The 17,934-nt window shown below is 60.7% G+C and overlaps 1 protein-coding gene across 2 annotated transcripts in view; it reads right to left on the bottom strand.

The window, feature by feature from the left end:
• Window positions 1-17,083, bottom strand: part of PRKCZ (protein kinase C zeta) — a 97,501-nt gene extending 80,418 nt beyond the window's left edge. Inside the window, exons 1-4 of one of the 2 annotated variants that reach the window (XM_044236953.1) lie at window positions 16,919-17,083; window positions 14,202-14,323; window positions 13,274-13,363; window positions 11,914-11,964 (exon numbers count right to left, since the gene is read on the bottom strand). In XM_044236953.1, coding sequence (XP_044092888.1) covers window positions 11,914-11,964; window positions 13,274-13,363; window positions 14,202-14,323; window positions 16,919-16,989 — 334 coding nt within the window. In that variant the 5' untranslated portion in view covers window positions 16,990-17,083. Of the gene's footprint in view, window positions 1-202; window positions 271-11,913; window positions 11,965-13,273; window positions 13,364-14,201; window positions 14,324-16,918 lie in introns of those variants that run through there. The other variant, XM_044236954.1, reaches the window with a different exon arrangement.
• Between the last annotated feature and the right edge of the window lie 851 nt (window positions 17,084-17,934).

Here is a 17,934-nt window from a genome sequence, read left to right as displayed (position 1 = left end):
CCTGTCACCCCAGCACTGTCCACACAAGGGGCCATCCGCCCCGGCAGCCCGTCCACCCAGGCCATCGGCTCCCCGCCAGCCCAAGGGTGCCTGCTGTGGTTGTTTTTTCACAAAAACACCTTGCAAGATGGACGTCAGAAAACACCCACATCCCCACATCCCCCCCAGCCTCCACGCAGCCCCCAGGCGCATCTGGGTCTACCTCCGACCATCTCAGAACAGAACACCGGACGGGGACGGCGGCACCACGCTCATCACCGAAGCCCGAGGACCCCGCTGGAGCGAGCCGGGCACGTCAACACCGGCCGTGCCACCCAGACTCCGACACGACGCTGTCGTCAACGCGGACACGGGGCCAGGACGGGCAGCGGCACGCAGAGCAGGAGCTCGGCACAAGGAAGCAGGTGCCGGCCGCGGCCGCCAGCCCCGCGGCCCCCTGGCTTGCAGCAATGCAGGCTGAGCTGGGAGCAAGGCACACGCACGTTCACGCGGGCCACGGCAGACCCCGTAGCCAGCCCGTACCCGCACGCGCCACGGCCACGCTACCCTCCGCCGGGGCCCCCGCGCCAGGCGGCCGGCCCCACATGAGCCCGAGCGTCCCGGGGCTGCCCAGCCGGCTGACAGGCCTCGCTGCCCGGGGGCGCGTCTCCTTCCGGCTCCCCCGCACCGCAGGGCGCGCTCCTCCGGGGCCTGTTTTGCTAAAAATCTGTCCCCTCTCCCCACTCTGCCCCCCCACCCCCCCTCCGCGGCTCAGAGCCCCGCGGCCGCAGCCCTGCCCCGGGCCTGGAGCATCCCGCGGCCCCCGAGGCTGTGGGGCCAGGCCGCCGTCCCGACCCGACCCCAGCCTCCTCCCGGCAGCATCAACGCGCGCTCGCCTCGGCCTGCAGCGCCGGGAGGAAGGGCAGGGGCGCCGCGCGGCACTCACCGGGCTTTCTTCTCCCGCCGGCTCGGCACAGGCAGTTTTTATGCTCTACGGAGCGGTGGGCGTGAGGGGGGGCATCTTCCTTCCCTTCCCCGCGCCGACGCTGCCCTGCGCTCCCGCGGACCCACAATGGGCAGGGTGCGCTCCCAGCGAGCAGCAGATATTTAAAGGCAGGCTGGCCGGCCGGCCCCCGCCTCTCACATCCCTGCCTCCTCGTGTCTCCAGGCCGGGTGGTACCCAGCTCCCCTGGGAGGCCGGAGCCAGCAGCTGAGGCACCAGCTAAAACACGGCCTGGATGCCCAGGAGCTGACGTCACATGAAAACAAGCATCTCCGCAGGACGGTCCTGGAAGGCGGCGCGGGGCAGCGGCCCAAGGGAGGGAGGCTCAGCCTGAGAGCTGCGGGGCCAGAGCCCGGATGGCCGGCCCCCCCACCCCCCCAATCAGGCCCCCGGGGGGGGTGCGGGGAAGCACCTGGGCGAGACGGGCCCGAGTCCACAGAGGCCCGGAAAGCGCCCACACAAATGCTCACGGGCTCCAAGGCCTGGGTGCTGTGGCCCCGGAGGGAAGAGAGGACGGAGGCCATGGTCCCGGCCATTGTGGCTAGACGGGAGTCCAACCCCAATTCCCTCCAATTCCATAAAATTCCCAGGAAAAGGACGGAGCCCGTCCAGCCTCCCTGGAGTTGCCAGACCAGCACTGACCCTACATGGTCCGAGGGGCTTGGGAGGTCAGGACAAACCTCTCCCTGACCCTCCTCCGGCAGACACACAGGGTGGTCAGCACCCCGCGGGCCCGGGGGCAGGCTCCTGGCTTGAACCACCCCGCCCATCCCTTATCGGCAGGCGCCGGGCTCCCACATCTGTGCTCACTGCTGTGCAGGCACGGACTTGGGGCCAAAGCTCTGGGTTCAAACTCCCGCGCCTTCAGGTGATGGAGCCGGGGCCCGAGGTCGCTGCGGAGCTCCCGTCGCCTGGACAGTCCGTGCGCGGGCATCGCATCCACCGTGTGTCTCATGAACACAACACTCAGAGGCGCCACTGGAGGCCAGGGGCCCCCGCCTGCCCCTGGAAGGGAGGGCTGGTGAACAGCAGGGCTCTGGGCTCGGAGCCCCACGCCGGGGATAGCTCATGGTTTCTCGAGGCGTGGAAATCACACAGAACACAACCTGCACAGATTTCGGGGCCCGTAAATAAAGTTCATTGTGCCTCATTTGTTTGGCTCGAGCTGCAGCAGCATGAACGACACACATACTACCGGGGCCTTTCCAGAAAGCCTGCAGACCCTAAGACGGCAAAGTCGCAGGATAACGGACCAGGCACATCTACCGGGGGCCCCGCAGGAGATGCAAACGTCTCCCGAGTCCACGGTCAGGCCTCATCCACAACCTGCTTCGTGCCTCCGCCCTCGTCCTCCCGACAAGCACCGGCCCCTCCAACCTAGACCAAAACACCCGGTTCCAAAGAACCCCAGAAAACCCGGGCTCCACTGGCAATTGCTAATTTTAATGGAAGCCTACTTTCGGGGATAGCTAGCTTCTCCAGTTTGTTGCAAGTAATTTGAGACAAAGCTGAGTGAAACTGGATTTTTAATAAAACCACAGACATCCGCACCAACACCGGGGACAGGCGTATTTCAGAAGGATTCCGAGGTGACTGGCCCACCCGGGGCCTGGAGGACGCTCCCAAGGGCTTCGGCCCGAGTCCCTGCCCCAGCAACCGGTCAGCAGAGAGCCCCACACACCCTGGGGCTCTGCTTACCACCCCCCTGCAAATGGTGACGCAGGGGCCTGAACACACCTGAGCAGCCCGGGCTGTAGTGAGGGGCCCTTACTGAGGCTCAGACGTGCCCAAAGCCCTTGGAGACTCGGGGACACTCACACAGCCAGGCCCACACTACCCCAGACACAGACTCACATTCCAGATGGATCAAAGACCAAAACGCAAGAAACTAAATTCTTCTACCCTTTGGTGTAGCCAGAGAGGAAAATATTAACAGATTTGAACATGGAAAACTCAAACGTTAACGTTTCCGTGTGACCCGAGGCATGAAAAGGCACGTGAGGGAGGAGGGTTTGGAAGGAGCGTCTGCAGCGCGCACCGAAGCCGCAGAGCCGGCCGGCGGCAGGACTGGCGTGGCTGCCCAAGGACGTGCCCACGGGGAGAAACACAGCGAGTGAGGCCCGGGGCCCCGGTGGTCTTGAGGGGACCCGTGAGGCCACAAGGCCCTCCTGTGCTGCCGTCCAGGGACCGCCTGGGGCAGTCTGCGCAGAGCCAGCAGGCGTCCCCCCCCAGACGCCGGAGCTGCCTGGTTACTCCTGCACCTCCAAAGCCACCCAGAGCCACCGCAGGCCCCTCCGAGCCCACCGTCCCCACAGAGCCTGCGCCCACCAATCTGCCAGGATTCTCGATTCCTACCATGCCACATACCTGTCCTGGAACGCCCTGGAAATACACTGCCACGTGGCGGGAGGGACCCTCCTGGGTCTCTCGGCTCCTGTGGTGCCCTTGTTGCTGACTGCAGGGAGCCGGGCCTCCCAGCCGAACCCCCGGAGCACGTTCTCCTCCATCACGGCACCTGACGGGCACGGTGGCGCCCACGGAGGCCCGCCCCAACGGGGCCCAGGACAGGACTGAAGTCAGGCCCCCTTCAAAGTGGGCAACTGTCCCGGGGCCCCGTTGACGGTGACTTGGGATGATGCCTGCACATACACATAGTGATCAGTTTTTAAGGTGTGGCCAAAACAAGGCTACCAGTTTCGAGCTTTCGGACCTAGAATGGGCACAAGATGCCAACAGCAGTACAAGTCACAATGGCCCGAGGGCTGCGTGTCCATCCATCCATCTGTCCACCCGTCCATCCGTGCACAAAGAGAGAAGCAAACTGCAGGAAATCCACACAATGAAACAAAATTGAGTCCTAAAAAGGGAAGAACAGCCGGACAGAAGAGAGTAAGGAAGGAGAGGGCCATGCACGGTAAATAGGACCCGACAGCCACACTCCTGCCTCTGGGGAGCCCGCGGGACGCTGTCCCGGAGAGCGCGCACACGCGGTGCCCACCATCTCCGTGCGCCTCCGAAGACAGACAGAGTGTGTTCTCTGCCTACAGCAGGATGCAGTTAGCCACAAACCACAGAGAGAAACTGGAAAAGTCACCCGTGCCTCCAAATTAAACAAAAGAGCCTTGAACAACCAACGGACCAAAGGAGAAATCACGAGGGAGAGAAAAGAGATAGAAGCGACCAGAAGCACAGAAGCGCTTCCAGGGCGCGGGTCACACTGCGGGGCCCTCCCGCTGGGACCACCACCCCGTGAACCCCGACCTCAACCGTGACCACCAGCCAACTAACTCATGACTTAAGGAAGAGAAAAAGGAGAAACAAAGTAACCCACAGCCAGGAGAAGGCTGGAAATAAGGAGGAGCAGAGATCCACAAAATTGGAAACATAGAAACAACAGGGGAAAAAAAAATCAATGAAACCAAAAGTTAGTTCTTTGAAAAGATCAAGAAAATTGACAAACTTTTAGCTAGAGGGACTAGGAAAGAAAAATGATTCAAATTACTGAACTTGGGGGACGCCTGGGTGGCTCAGTTGGTTAAGCAGCTGCCTTCAGCTTGGGTCATGATCCCAGCGTCCTGGGATCGAGTCCCACATCGGGCTCCTTGCTCGGCAGGGAGCCTGCTTCTCTCTCTGCCTCTGCCTGCCGTTCTGTCTGCCTCTGCTCGCTCTCGCTCCCTCTCTCTCTGACAAATAAATAAATAAAATCTTTAAAAAAAAAATCACTGAACTTGGAAATTAAAGCGGGACAATTCCTACCACTGATGCCATAGAAATAAGAGGAACCCACGGCAGCCTGGGAACCGGCGGCGGCACAACCTGAGCCCCGAAGAAACAGGACCTATAAACAGACCCACCAGCAGCAGAGACAGCAGCATTAATCGAAGATCTCCCGACAAGAAGATCACTGGCCCAGACAGTTTCACCGGCGGATTCCACTAAACATTTGTTTTTTTTTTTTTTTCCACCAAACATTTAAAGAGCCAACACCAACTCTCAAGCGTTCCTAAAACACCGAAGAGGAGGGAACTTGCCTAAGCCGTTCTAGGAGCCCGGCCTCACCGGCGCTGAAGCTGGGCAGAAAACACTGCAGGGAGGGAAAACCACGACCAATGTTCTCGTGATCACCGGCGGAAAGTCCCCGGCAAAATTCTGGCCAACAGAACTGAGCCGCACAGGGAAAGCGTCCACCCCGGGGCCAAGAGCCACCTGCCCCCAGAACGCGAGCACGGCTCGTGGACGAAACTCCACTCGGGGCAACACCCACGAACACAACGGAGGGAAAAAATCACGCGATCGTCTTCACGGACGCAACAAGGTATCTGAAAAGTGGAACATCCTTCAGGATAAGAACAGTCACGAAACCAGGGGACGCCAACGCGGCAGAGGGGGAGAGCCAAAGAAGGGAGGACGCAGGAAATGCCGGCTGAGAGAGGGCTTCTGGCGGGGGCTGGGGGCGCCGCAGACCACGAGGTCTGGCCACGGAGGGAATTCCTGGAGCAAGCTGGACGCCGCCCGACGGCCAGCGGCACCCGGAGCCTCTCCAGGCTGCGTCAGACACGCATCAAGCTCTCCGCGCCGGGGACCAGGCTACTTGGTGCCTGGATTTAGAGATTAACGTTACAGAAATGGACAACTCCACGTTTCCGATCCAAACAGGCAGTTTTTGGGGCGTCCAGGTGCCTCCGTCCGCGGGGCCTCCCACTGGATGTGATCGCAGGGTCACGGGCTCTGCGCGGGGCATGGAGCCGCTCCGGACTCGCCCTCCCCTCCCCTGCTCCCACGAGTGCGTGCTCTCTACACACAGACAGGGGCGCCCGGGGGGCTCCGCGGGTCGGGCGTCCGGCTTCGGCTCGGTGGTGAATCCAGGTTCCTGGGATGGAGCCCCGCATCGGGCTCCCTGCGCGGCGGGAAGCTGCTTCTCCTCCCTCTCCCTCTGCCCTGCTTCTGTCTCTGACAAACAACAAAAAAAAATCTTTTAGAAAAAAATAAAATTAGGGGCGCCTGGGTGGCTCGGTGGGTTAAGCCGCTACCTTCGGCTCAGGTCATGATCTCAGGGTCCTGGGATCGAGTCCCGCATCGGGCTCTCTGCTGGGCAGGGAGCCTGCTTCCCTCTCTCTCTCTGCCTGCCTCTCCATCTACTTGTGATTTCTCTCTGTCAAATAAATAAATAAAATCTTTAAAAAAAAAAAAAAAAAAAGAAAAGAAAATTAAAATAAAAACAAACACGTAAACAGGCGGTTTATTTAGGCCAGAGAGTGCTGTGGGAGCCGGGCTGCGGCCGAGCCCCACGTCCTTCTGCGGCCGGGCCCCATGTCCTTCTGACAGGTGCTCAACTTTTTTTTTTTAAGATTTTATTTATTTACTTATTTGTCAGAGAGACAGAGAGCAGGAGCACGGGGAGTGGCAGGCAGAGGGCGAGGGAGAAGCAGACCCCCAGGGGAGCCACGAGCCGCAGGCAGGACTATACCCCAGGACCCCGGGGTCATGATCCGAGCCGACGGCAGCCGCTTACAGGGCCACCGAGGCATCCCTCAACTTTTAAAACCCTCAACAAACAAGGCACAGGGGTCGTCACGTGCCATTTCTCCCCTAACTACCATGCGATTAACTCAGTTCTGACACCACCATGCGAAGACGATGACGTCAGATCCCACACGGGAAGGGCTCGGTCCTACAAGACGCCCCCCCCCCGGACTCCAGTCACCAATCCGGGGTGTCACCCGTTCCTGAAAGATCAGGCACTGCCACAATCCCCTCCTGGGTGTGATTAAATTGCTTGAGTGATGGATTAACTCTGGGACAGACGGAAGAGATGCCTAGGGAAAGGTATCGGGAAGGGCATGGGGCTTCTATCCTTTCTGGGCAAGCCACTCTCCCCACATCGCCGTGTGTTCATGAACCCAGAAGCTCCATGAACCCTCCTTTTGGGGTTTTATAGAGGTTCAGTTCATAAGCATGACTGACTGAACCGGCAAGCCCTCTCTCCCCCCCAGAGGTCAGAAGGGAGGACCAGAAACTCCAATCCCTCCCCACAAGGTCTTTCTGGTCACCACCCCCACCATCCAGAGGCCCCACCCTAAATTACCTCGTTAGCATCAACTCCAAGTGTTCTTTTTTTTTTTTTTTAAAGATTTTATTTATTTATTTGAGAGAGAGAGTGTGAGAGAGAGAATGAGCGAGGAGAAGGTCAGAGAGCGAAGCAGACTCCCCATGGAGCTGGGAGCCTGATGTGGGACTCGATCCCGGGACTCCAGGATCACGCCCTGAGCCGGAGGCAGTCGTCCAACCAACTGCGCCACCCAGGCGTCCCTCAACTCCAAGTGTTCTAAAGGGACTCTTTTTTTTTTTCGTTTTTAAAGATTTTATTTATTTATTTATTTGTCAGAGAGAGCGAGCACAGGCAGGCAGAGAGGCAGGCAGAGGCAGAGGGAGAAGCAGGCTCCCCACTGAGCAGGGAGCCCGATGTGGGACTGGATCCCAGGACCCTGGGATCATGACCTGAGCCACCCAGGCGTCCCTCCAAAGGGACTCTAAATGATTGACGAGACAATGCCATCAGTCAGGAGACCCTGGGGGACTTCGGAGCTCTGCCAGAACCTGGGGGCCAAGGCCACATGCACTCCTCATTCCAGCACAGATGGAAACTACCTTCACAGAGTCAAAGCCGTATATGCAAGCCCCCAGCAAAACTGAGAGCTTTTCCTCCAAGATCAGGAACAAGACAAGGAAGCCCATTCTTCTCTTCTGCACACAGTGGGGAAGTTCTAGCAGGAGCAATCAGGCAACAGAAAAGTAAGGGCACAAAAACTGGAAAGGGAGAAGTAAAATGACCTCTGTTTGCAGATGATACAGAAAACCCTAATGATTCCACAAAAACGCTGTCAGAACTAATAAATTCAGTAAAATGGGAAGCAAAGCCAACACACAAAACCCAGTTGCATTTTTACACACAAACAACGAACTATCCAAAAAAGAAATCGAGACAACAGTTGCATTTTACAGTAGCATCAAAAATGAAACACTTCAGAGTAAGCCTAGCAGTAAGGGGAAAGACTTGGGACACCAAAAACCACGACAGTGCTGAAAGGGATCAAACGGGACAAACGCAGTAGAACATCCCATGTGTTGGGTTAGAAGGCTTAATACTGCCATCGTTTAATTCATCCGATGCAACCTACAGATTCCACGCAATCCCTACCAAATCCTAATGACACGGTTTGCAGAAACAGAAACACCCATCCTAAAAATCATCTCGAGGGACCTAGAATAGCCAAGCCACCTGGAAAAAGAACAAAGCTGAAGGCCTTACATCCCCTGATTTTAAAAACTTCCTACAGTAACAGAAAACTGAGATGTTGGCATAAAGACAGACAACATGAAGTCCAAGAGAATAGAAAGCCCAGAAACCAACCCTCCCGGGGCATCCGATAGTTCTTAGCGAGGGTGCTAAGACCATCCAATGGGGAAAGGTGGTTCTTTCCAGCAAACGGTGCTGGGAAAACCAGATATCCACACGAGAAAGGATGAAGTTGGACCCCTACCTCACACCATATACAAAAATTAACCCCACATGTATCAAAAACCTAAAGGTAAAGGCTGAATTTATAAAACTCTCAGAAGAAAATAGAGAGTGAAACTCGACCACGTTGTACTTGACAAGGATTCCTGGATGCGGCACCACAGGCAACAAAAACAAGCCAAGGGCCGGCTGCACGTGAACAGACACACCAAATGTGGTCAGAATGGCAGGACGGAAGGCCGGGAGCCAGGGGCTGGGGGTCAGTGCTTACTGGGGACAGAGCGCCCTCTTACAGGATGAGGGACGTTCTGGAGCTGGACAGTAGAGCTGGTTGCACACGCGAATGTAATTCGTGTCAATGAACCGTACACTTAGCGGTCAGGGTGCTAAGTTTCAGGTCCTATGTAATTTACCGCAGTACAAAACGGGGAAAGAGGAATGTCGTTGTGACACCTGCTACAAAGGCGTGAACTCTGGGGACACCAAGCTAAGTAGAAGGACCCCGTTACAAAACACCACAGGCCACGTGATTCCATGACCGCAAGTCCAAACCAGGTAACCCCACAGAGACAGCAGGGGGCTGAGTGGGGGCTGAGCGGGGCTGGCTGGGGAGTGGCTGCTGATGGGCGGGACAGGCCCCAGAAGTAGGCAGACGGGGCACAGCACGGAGTGGACTGAATACCACAGAACCATTCACTTTACGGGGGTTATACATTCTATGTAATGGGCACGCTACATGATTTTTTTTTTAATTTTTAAAAAGATTTTATTTATTTATTTGACAGAGATCACAAGTAGGCAGAGAGGCCGGCAGAGAGAGAGGAGGAAGCAGGCTCTCCACTGAGCAGAGAGCCCGATGCAGGGCTCGATCCCAGGACCCTGAAACCATGACCTGAGCTGAAGGCGGAGGCTTTAACCCACTGGGCCGCCCAGGGGCCCCCTACACGATTTTTTTAAAGATTAATTTATTCCAGAGACTGAGCGAGCGCACGCACGGTGGAGAGGGGCAGAGGGCGAGGGAGAATCCTCAAGCAAACTCCTCACTGAGCACAGGGCCCGTCTCGGGGTTCGACCCATGACCCCAAAATCATGACCTAAGTCAAAACCCAGACTTGGGCGCTCCGCCAGCTGAGCCACCCAGGGGCCCCAGGCTACACACTCGGGCTACAGAACCGGTGAAGTCGAGATTCACAACCTGTGCGGGAGGGGCTGGGAGGTGTCCGGCTGAAAGCAGACGCAGCCCCGGCTGGAGCGAGGTGGCCTTGCCGCTGCCCGTGCCCAGGGGCCACCACGGGACCACGTTTCCGCTGCCTGCCGTCTCCGGCCACCGCCCGCCAGTCCGTCCAGCCCCCTTCACGCGGCCCTGACGCAGCTCGAGGCCAAGAACACTGAACACGAAAGCCCACGCAGGCACCAAAACCACACGGCACACCCAGTCCGTGATGGACACCCAGTCCCTCAGTGGCCGGAACTGTCCGAGATGAGCGTGGAAATCAAGCCAAAAGAGTAAAATACCGGGGAGACACCTGCACTCCCAGAGCCCAGGAGCCCGGGACCCCCTCGTGAGGGCGCTCTGCTCCCTGCCCTGGCCAGCGAGGTGAGCCTGGTGCTCGGGTGCAGACCTGTGGGGCAGGGATCCGTGGGCAGGGAGACACCGGTCAACGGCCCCCAGCCCGTCCCGGGGACTCAGCCAGGGCCCAGGGCCGGTGGGATGATCACCCATGAGGACACAGGCCGCCGGCCAGCCAGGGCGGTGCGGCTTCAAGTTCACATTCCTACATTCCCCTGCGGTGATACAATACACAATCGGCTGCCCAGCCACGCCCACTCCTACCTGCGGCAGGGACCCCAGCCCACACAAGGCCAGGCCCGGCCTGGGGGGCGTCCGGGCTGGCTTCCCTCCCAGGCTCCCCTGCGGCTGCCCAGGGCCCCTGCGGGCCTTTCTGTCGGCGTGACCGTGTCTGCACCTCGTGGCCCGCCCAGGCCCTCCCGGCACCCACAGCATGTCGCACCTCATGACCCTCTCTGGGCCCCCAGGCCAGCAGCACCCAAGCCCCACGCTCAGCAAAGCCGTGCAACCACACACGTGCCCTGGCCCATCTGGCCTGCCCTTCCCCGGAGGGGCCACTGCGGGAACCTACTTTTCCACGGGACACCGCCTCAGCGCAGCTCCTCACCTCCGACTCTCAGCCGCAGCCCCCTCCCAGCCTCGGCCGCTCCCCCCAAACCCCCACCCCAAGCCACACGATCGCTGTGTGATGTGGAGCACTCCTGTGTTTATGCGGCCTATCGCCTGCCCCAGCTGGGAGGTCCTGGGGTGCCCGCGGCCCCCCACCCAGCCTGTGTGCGGCACACACAAGCAGGACTGAGGGAAGGAACGTGTCCCTGTGCCTCCTTACACTCTCCCCAAAACCGCCCCGCTGTCCGCTGCCTATAGGCTGCCCGTGGCGGGGACGCAGCCAGCGCCGGCCCTTCTGGCCTCATCAGACAGCCCGCTCCGCTGCGGCCAGGAGTCCAGAGTCCGCATGGCCGTACAGCCTGGCCGCTGGCTCCTTCAGGGTCCCCTGGTCCCTGTTCCCTCTGGAAGCCCCAAGGCCAGACCCCAATCCCAGCCACTCTCTCCTCTATGCTAAAGGCCCCCAAATCTATCTTCAGCCCCGTTGCTTTCCTAAACCCAAGAATGACGCACACAACTCTCCACTCACCATCTCCCCGGGGCCCAGTGGGGCAACACCGACCCGCCCGGCCTCTGCTCAAATCCTCAAATCCTCGGCTCCAATCTGCTCCGGGCTGAGCCAGGGAACCGCCTTAGCCCCCAGGCCCTTGCTCACGGGAGGAGCAACAGAGCCACGGGCCAGAGGAGGGTCTGAGTTGTTGGTGAGCAATTTATGCCCCACATGGGGGCTCTGGCCTCAAGGACAAAGTGGGGCCAGACAGCTCTGACCAGCCTGGGGTCTGGTGGTCCCTGGGACAAGGCCAGAAGCTCTGTTCTGGACCCACTGGCCCTCGGACTTCTTCCCGTAACAACAGACCCACATCCTGGCATCCCTGGGGGCCAGTGTGGGCCAGAGAGAGGGCACATGGCCAGGTCTGGGGGTGGCTGGGGCAGATGCCTGGGCCCTTCCCTCCTCGGGGAGCACGGCATTGCCCGCGCCGTCCGTCCTGGCACCAGGGACCAAGCCGGCGTCCTGAAGGCAGCCCCAGTCAGCCAGAGCACACACTGGCAAAGACAGGCGCGCCCGTGGAAACCCCATGTCAGGGCACCTCGACCGCTCACTCTGCCTTCGGTCGCCTCGCGAGGACACACATTCCGCGGCCACAATAGGCACCCGGTCTGCACCCTCCTGACACTTGGATTGAGAATTCAAGCCACGACGTGTGACCCAAGTCATAGGAGAATGGCGGTACTCACTGTCTTCTCCCGGACAAGGCATGCCTGGCTGCTCGGGGGTGCTGGGGAACACTGGAGAGAGGGAGAGAGAGCAGTCTGTCACCAAGCGCGGCCACGGAAGGTCCCACGCCACGTCAGGCCGACCGGACGGACCCCCCACGAAGCCCACATTGCAGACCAGCCTGCTCTGAGGGGGTGCTCCTTGTGGCACAACTGTGGAAGCCCAAACGTGCTTTAAAAGGACTTCGAAACGCAGTGAAAACCTCTGGGGAAGCAGTGGGGGACCCTGGACCAGAGCTGCCCCAGGAGGCCTCCCGACTCACAGGGGTAAATTAACATGCCACTCGGGAGCAGCACCTACTTCAAAATGGACTTTTGAAATCACGTTAGACTCTGTTTTGCACTCAAGGTGCAGTTCAAAATTAAATATCTTAAAATACATCCTGGGCTTCCCTCATGGATTATTCAGACAGGAGCTTACAAAATATTAAAACTTAACTGAAGCAACCACTTCCTTATCTAGAAAATAACGCTGTCTTTGGAAAGCACCACCAAGAATGCGGGCCGGGCAAGGGCTCCCAGCACAAACCCCATGTCCAGGCAGAGCTGCAGAAGCGGAACCCTGCACCCAACACTGGGCCCGCCCCAGGGAGAACATGGCCCCACGGAACCCCCGGCTGAGAGCACCGCTCCCAGCGGGGTCAGGCTTGGCTCAGCTGTCCCTGCCCACCTGCCTGGCCAAGGGTCTGGGCTGCACAGGAGAAGGCAGACATGACTGGTCAGAGCCATGCTCAGACACCCCGAAGAACCCCCAGGAGTGTCAGGGGGCAGACTGAAACCCCCAATTCAGACTATACTGAAATCATAATAATTTCTACTTCCCATGATCAGTCTATAAAGCAGCTCTGAGCTTCTCAGAGAACAGCAGTGAGCCGGGAGACGGGCTCAGGGAGGGTCTCATCCACCCCAAGTGTCCCCTCTTCCACCTGTCCTCCTACACTCTAGGCCGGGACCCTTCCAGCTTCCCAAAAGGTGGAGGCCGGTGAGAGGGCCCAGGCTTCTGATGTACCAGTGATGCTGGCCTCCAGGGAACGGGGACAATGAGGACCAGCAACCAGAACCCAGGCCCCTGTGTCTAGTGAGAAGGAGCTTTTCTGACTCTTTACCAGCTGCGCAATTTTATTTGGGTTAACAAGATGTAAGCGAAGAAACAAACCCAAATCACACTATATTCAACATCCTTAAGTTCTCTGGAACCCTAAGATTTTAAACCACAATCCCCGATGTGTTCTCTAGTCCCCCTGGCCATCGGGAAACCACACTGGGCTCCCACCCCCCCAGACCACAGTGGGACCAGCCCACCCCCCTGGCTGCCACTGACCGTGAATGGTGAGCCCCTCGTCCCTGCGCTGACAGGCCAGACGGAAGGCCTCCTCCAGCTCCATCTGGGAGGACACGGTGCAGGGGTCACCTAGGCAGGGCAAGAGACATCGCTGAGGCTGCCGCAGGCCCGAGGCAAAGGGGTCCAACTCAGGCTAGGAAGGGCAGAGTCTGGCTACTCCTGACCAGTTGCCCACTGCGGAGCTGGGAGACCCGAGAACAGGTGACAGGATGGGGGGGGGTCCACATCAGAACCGGCAGGTCCCCAGTACGAGCCCCAAGAAGTCTAGCTCCAGAGCCAAACCATGCTAACGTTCCTGGCTTGGACAAGATGAAGGACATTCTTCTTAGGTTAGTCCTCAGTGAAAGGAAAGGCTCCCTGCCCCCATCCTGGAGAGGAACACAGAAAGGCACAGAACCAACGCCCCGGGGGGTTACTCTGCAGCTCCCCTGTGTCCTCTCTGGCAGCTGGACTGTGTCCCCACCCCCCAGCTTTCTCAGACGCGTGTCTGACTGACAGAGAGAAGGATGCAGAGGGGGAGGGAAGGGGGGGAAGGGCACTATGGGGGCCTAGCTACTTACCCTCCAGCTCTCCCTGAGACGAAAATAAGAAAGAGCTTATCCTTCCAAATCACCCACTGGAAAGCCCAGAACAGGAGAGAGGGAAGGAGGGCATGGGCTGGCCCCAGGTGGGGACAGAGACCCCTGCAGCCCTCTCCCCATCTGCCCTTCCCTGCCCCCGCCCCCACCCAGCTTCCGTTGTGACCAGCCTCTCCAGGAAGTGATTTCCAGCACCCTACAAGGGAAGACGGCTGTTCACTAGCTTAATCCCATAATTTTAAATCTCCTCAGAGAGGGGCTGACCTAACATCGGACAGAGGGAGATGCAGAGATTTGCAGTCGGACGGACAGAAGACCAAGGGCTCTACCTTCACTGTCCACCCACTTAAGGGTGAGCGGGTGTCTGTGACGGAGACCGCACATCTCTCTCACTTCCTCACAGAGCTCCTCGAAGGTCATGGCTGCATCTAGGCTGGTGATCAGGATGTCCCTGGGGCAAAGAGGGTGGACATGTGTCACCAAGAAGCACATTTAAATCAAATTAAATACTGATTGATTGAGTTATTGATTACACAGAGGGAAATTTTCCCAAACAAAATATCACAGCCCCCCCCCCCCAAATAGAACCACTGGCCACAGTCTTGTTTTCTAATCGGTATCACGAATGCCCTTGCACGGAGAGGAGAGACCTATCCCGCGCCCGGATGTCCCTAAGTGGGGAGGCAGGGGTGGTAAGAATGAGGCCGGGGTATCAGAAAGCCAGGCGAGCACACGCTCAGTCGCCAGGTTCCAATTCAAAAGGTCACATAGGAGGGCTGCGGGGGTGGGGTGGGGTGTGGACACAGTTCGCTCAACTTAAGCCCACGGGCTTGATCAGACCTTCCCCCAAAGCAGACACACGAACAGCAGCCTGGGCTTGAGCTGGAGAGAAGGAAGACCCCGCGTGGCTGTGCCGGTGAGCTCAGAAAAGTGGACGTGAGACTCGACCTGGCAAAGCAGGGTCTCCGACACCAGTGTGCCTCGCCTGGAGGTCCCCCCGAAATGCAGGTGCTGCTGGCCCCCGGTGTTGGCACATCCTCCAGAGGCCAAACTGGGGGCCCCTATTTCTCAGAATGACATCTTCAATGGGTCTGACCTCCCGCTGCAGCCCCGCTGCCCCCAAACCACCTTCCAGCGGCGAGAGGGCAGCACAGCCCCACCCAGAGACAGAACTCGAGGGGTCGAGGGGTCGAGGGGTCAGTCAGACAAGCGCAGCTCCTGACGGGTGCTTCCCAGGACCAGCCTCATTAGAGCACCGAGGCCTGCCCCTCCCAACTCAGAAGGGGAGGCGTCAAGTCCCCCAGGAGAGGGACCAGGCCAGAGGCATAGAGAGAGCTGGGGTAGGGCAGGAACCCCCCAGGCTGCACGGGGGCTGAAAGCACAGAGGGACAAAGGAAGAGTGGGAGGAAGAGGAGGAAGAGAGGGAACAGGACGGGAAGGGTGGGGAGAGGAGAGCGGAAAGCAGGGGGAGGGGGTGGAGGGAAGGGAGGGAGGGAATGAGAGGAACAGATGACTGGGGGCCTCGTCAGCCCCGGGAAACTAGAGCAACAGGTCACATTACTGGCAGTAACCAAAGCGCTCTCCTGAGGCCAAAGTCAGGGGCTGGGCTGGGGACCGTGGAAGCTCCGCTGGACCCCCAAGGGCTCCAGTCTTGCTGCCTCCATCCCTCCCCTCAGTGCCTGAAGGAGGCTACTTGAACTCAGCCCGGAGGCGAGGGGGGGGTGTCCAGTCCCCACCCACCCTGGGCTGCCGGGGTGCAGATTTCTCACTGAGGAGCAACCCTGATTTTTCCCAAAGGAGCTTATTGCTCAATCCCACGATTCCTGGATGGGACTGTCCCTGACACAGGGTCCGCCTTCCCCAGGGTCCGCCCACCAGCAAGGCAAGATGTCTGGCCCTCCCATGAGTCCGAGAGCCAGTTTTAATAGGCAAACCTCCCTTCCAGGCCAGAAGACAGGACTCGGGGTCCTCTTCTTGGGGGCTGGCCGTCCTCCTCCCGGAGCCCTGTCCCCAAGGCTCCCACACACGGTCTGCTCCCAGGTGACCCAGGTGAGGCGGGCAGAAAGGACAGGGGAGTTCCGACCTGAAACCCCAAACAGGGTGCCCTCGCGAGGTCAAGGGCCCCATGCCCCTCCTCAGCCTGGAGATGCACGCGGAGATGCACCCGCGAGACCACCGAGACCACCAGCTTAAAGAGGCCGCCGCAGAGGAGCTGAGCTCCCGCCCGCCAGGGCTGCTCCCCGGGAGGGGCCAGACGCTCCCGGCCTCTGACCCCTGAGATGCCTGCTCGCCCCATTTTACAGCGAGCAGGTCGAGCCCGGGGCGCCGCGGGCGGACGCGAGCTGATCAGAGTCCGAAAGATCCGGTCCCAACAGAGCGGCGCCTGGAGACGTACGCGGACCCCCTCCCCGCCCCGATTCGCGCCCCCGTGGGCAGCTCACTGCACCTGACCTTCCCCCGGGTCGTCACTGTTCTTGCATATGGCGACCTCTGGCCGGGTAAATTGGGAAAAGTTTAGGAAAACCTTATGTTTAAAACTCTGCCCGCAGTTCCGTTCGGCTAAAACTCGAGTCTTACAGGTTTGCGGCCGTAAGGTCCAGTCAACTCCGCAGCGAACCTCAGGGCTGCGCCCAGGGCGGGGGAGCGCGCGGCGACCGCCGCCTCTGGCCCCGCAACCTCCTCCGGGCGGGTCCGGCCCGGGAAGACCTCGCCGGGGCGGGCAGGGGCCTGCGCGGCCGCCCGCACCCGCAGCGCTCCGCGCCCCGGAGCCAGAGGACCCGGCGACCCCGCCCGCCCCGCGCGCTTTCCCCCGAAAGACGTCCCAGGGCGCCTCGAACGCCCGTCGCGTCCCGGGCCCCCTCCACGGCGACGGCGCGACAGGACCTCCCGGGGCGCCCCTGGGCCCGGAGGGGCCTCGCCGTCCCCTCCCTCCCGCGCCGCACGAGCGGCGACACGGTGCCCGACGGCAGGCGCGGTCCGGGCCGTCTCCCCGCGCCCGGCTCTGCCCGAGGCCCCCCGGCCCCGCCGTCGGGCGCAGGGCGCTCACCCGCTGTAGTGCGCCTTCAGGCGGACGCGGCAGCCGCTCCCGTCCATCTTGGGGCCGGTCCTGCTGGGCATGGCTAGCTCCGCCGGCCGCCGTCAGCGCCGCGCCCCGGGCACTCGGGCCATCGCGCGGGGACCCAGCGGCCGGCCGGGGCGCCAGGTGGGGCTGGCGGCGGAACGCGGAAGGGCGCGCGCGGCGCCGGGACCCAGGGCACGCGCGTGGGGCCGGCCAACTCCGCGGAACTTGGTGGCGGGCCGGGCGGGACGGGGGCACGGCCGGCGGGAACGCGCGAGGGGCGCGCACGGAATCCCGGCGTCAGGCCCGGGGGTGGCGCGGGGGGCGGGGGGGGGACCGAACATGGCCGATCCGAGGCCCAGCGGGCGGCCAATCGGCGGGACGGGCGGTCCCGGGGCGGAGGCGGTGGCACCTGCGGCCAATGAGGGCGAGGCGGGGCCGCTACCTGGGCCAATCCCCGGGGGTCCCCGCGGCGGCGACCCAATGGCTCCGCGCGGGGCGGACTACCTGTCGGGCGGGGCGCGGCCCACCTGCGGCCAATGGAGGCGCGTGCGGCCCGGCTCTGCCCGGCAACCGGAGGCGGTGCGCGGTCGGCCCCGAGCGCCGACCCCTCGGGGAGGTGGGCTCCGGGCACCGCGCTTCCCAGGTGGGGCCCCTGCGCTGCAGCGCCCCGGGAACCTGTTGGGAATGCAAGCTACCTCGGGTGCCCCAGCCCAGGCGCACGGAATCGAAACTCCAGCGGTCTGTGCAAACCAGCCCTGGGTAGTTCGCAGGGGAGCGCCATCCGAGAGCCGCTGGTCTAGGGGACAGTGGGAAAGGGTCGCCGGTGACTTGAGGGATGGGAGCAGAGAACCCAGCCAACGTCGCGGGGACGGTCCGGCTCAGCTGGTTCCCTCGCCCCAGCTGCTCTCCTCTCCTTGCGGAATCCGAGATCCTGTTGTACGGAAGTCTTGTCTACACTAGCTGGCGGTTCCCACTGCTCCAGATCACTCCTCGGCCTGGAC

Source organism: Neovison vison, chromosome 2 (genome assembly GCF_020171115.1).
Source record: "Neovison vison isolate M4711 chromosome 2, ASM_NN_V1, whole genome shotgun sequence".
Taxonomy (NCBI): domain Eukaryota; kingdom Metazoa; phylum Chordata; class Mammalia; order Carnivora; family Mustelidae; genus Neogale; species Neogale vison.
This window is presented reverse-complemented; position numbering and strand designations above follow the sequence as displayed.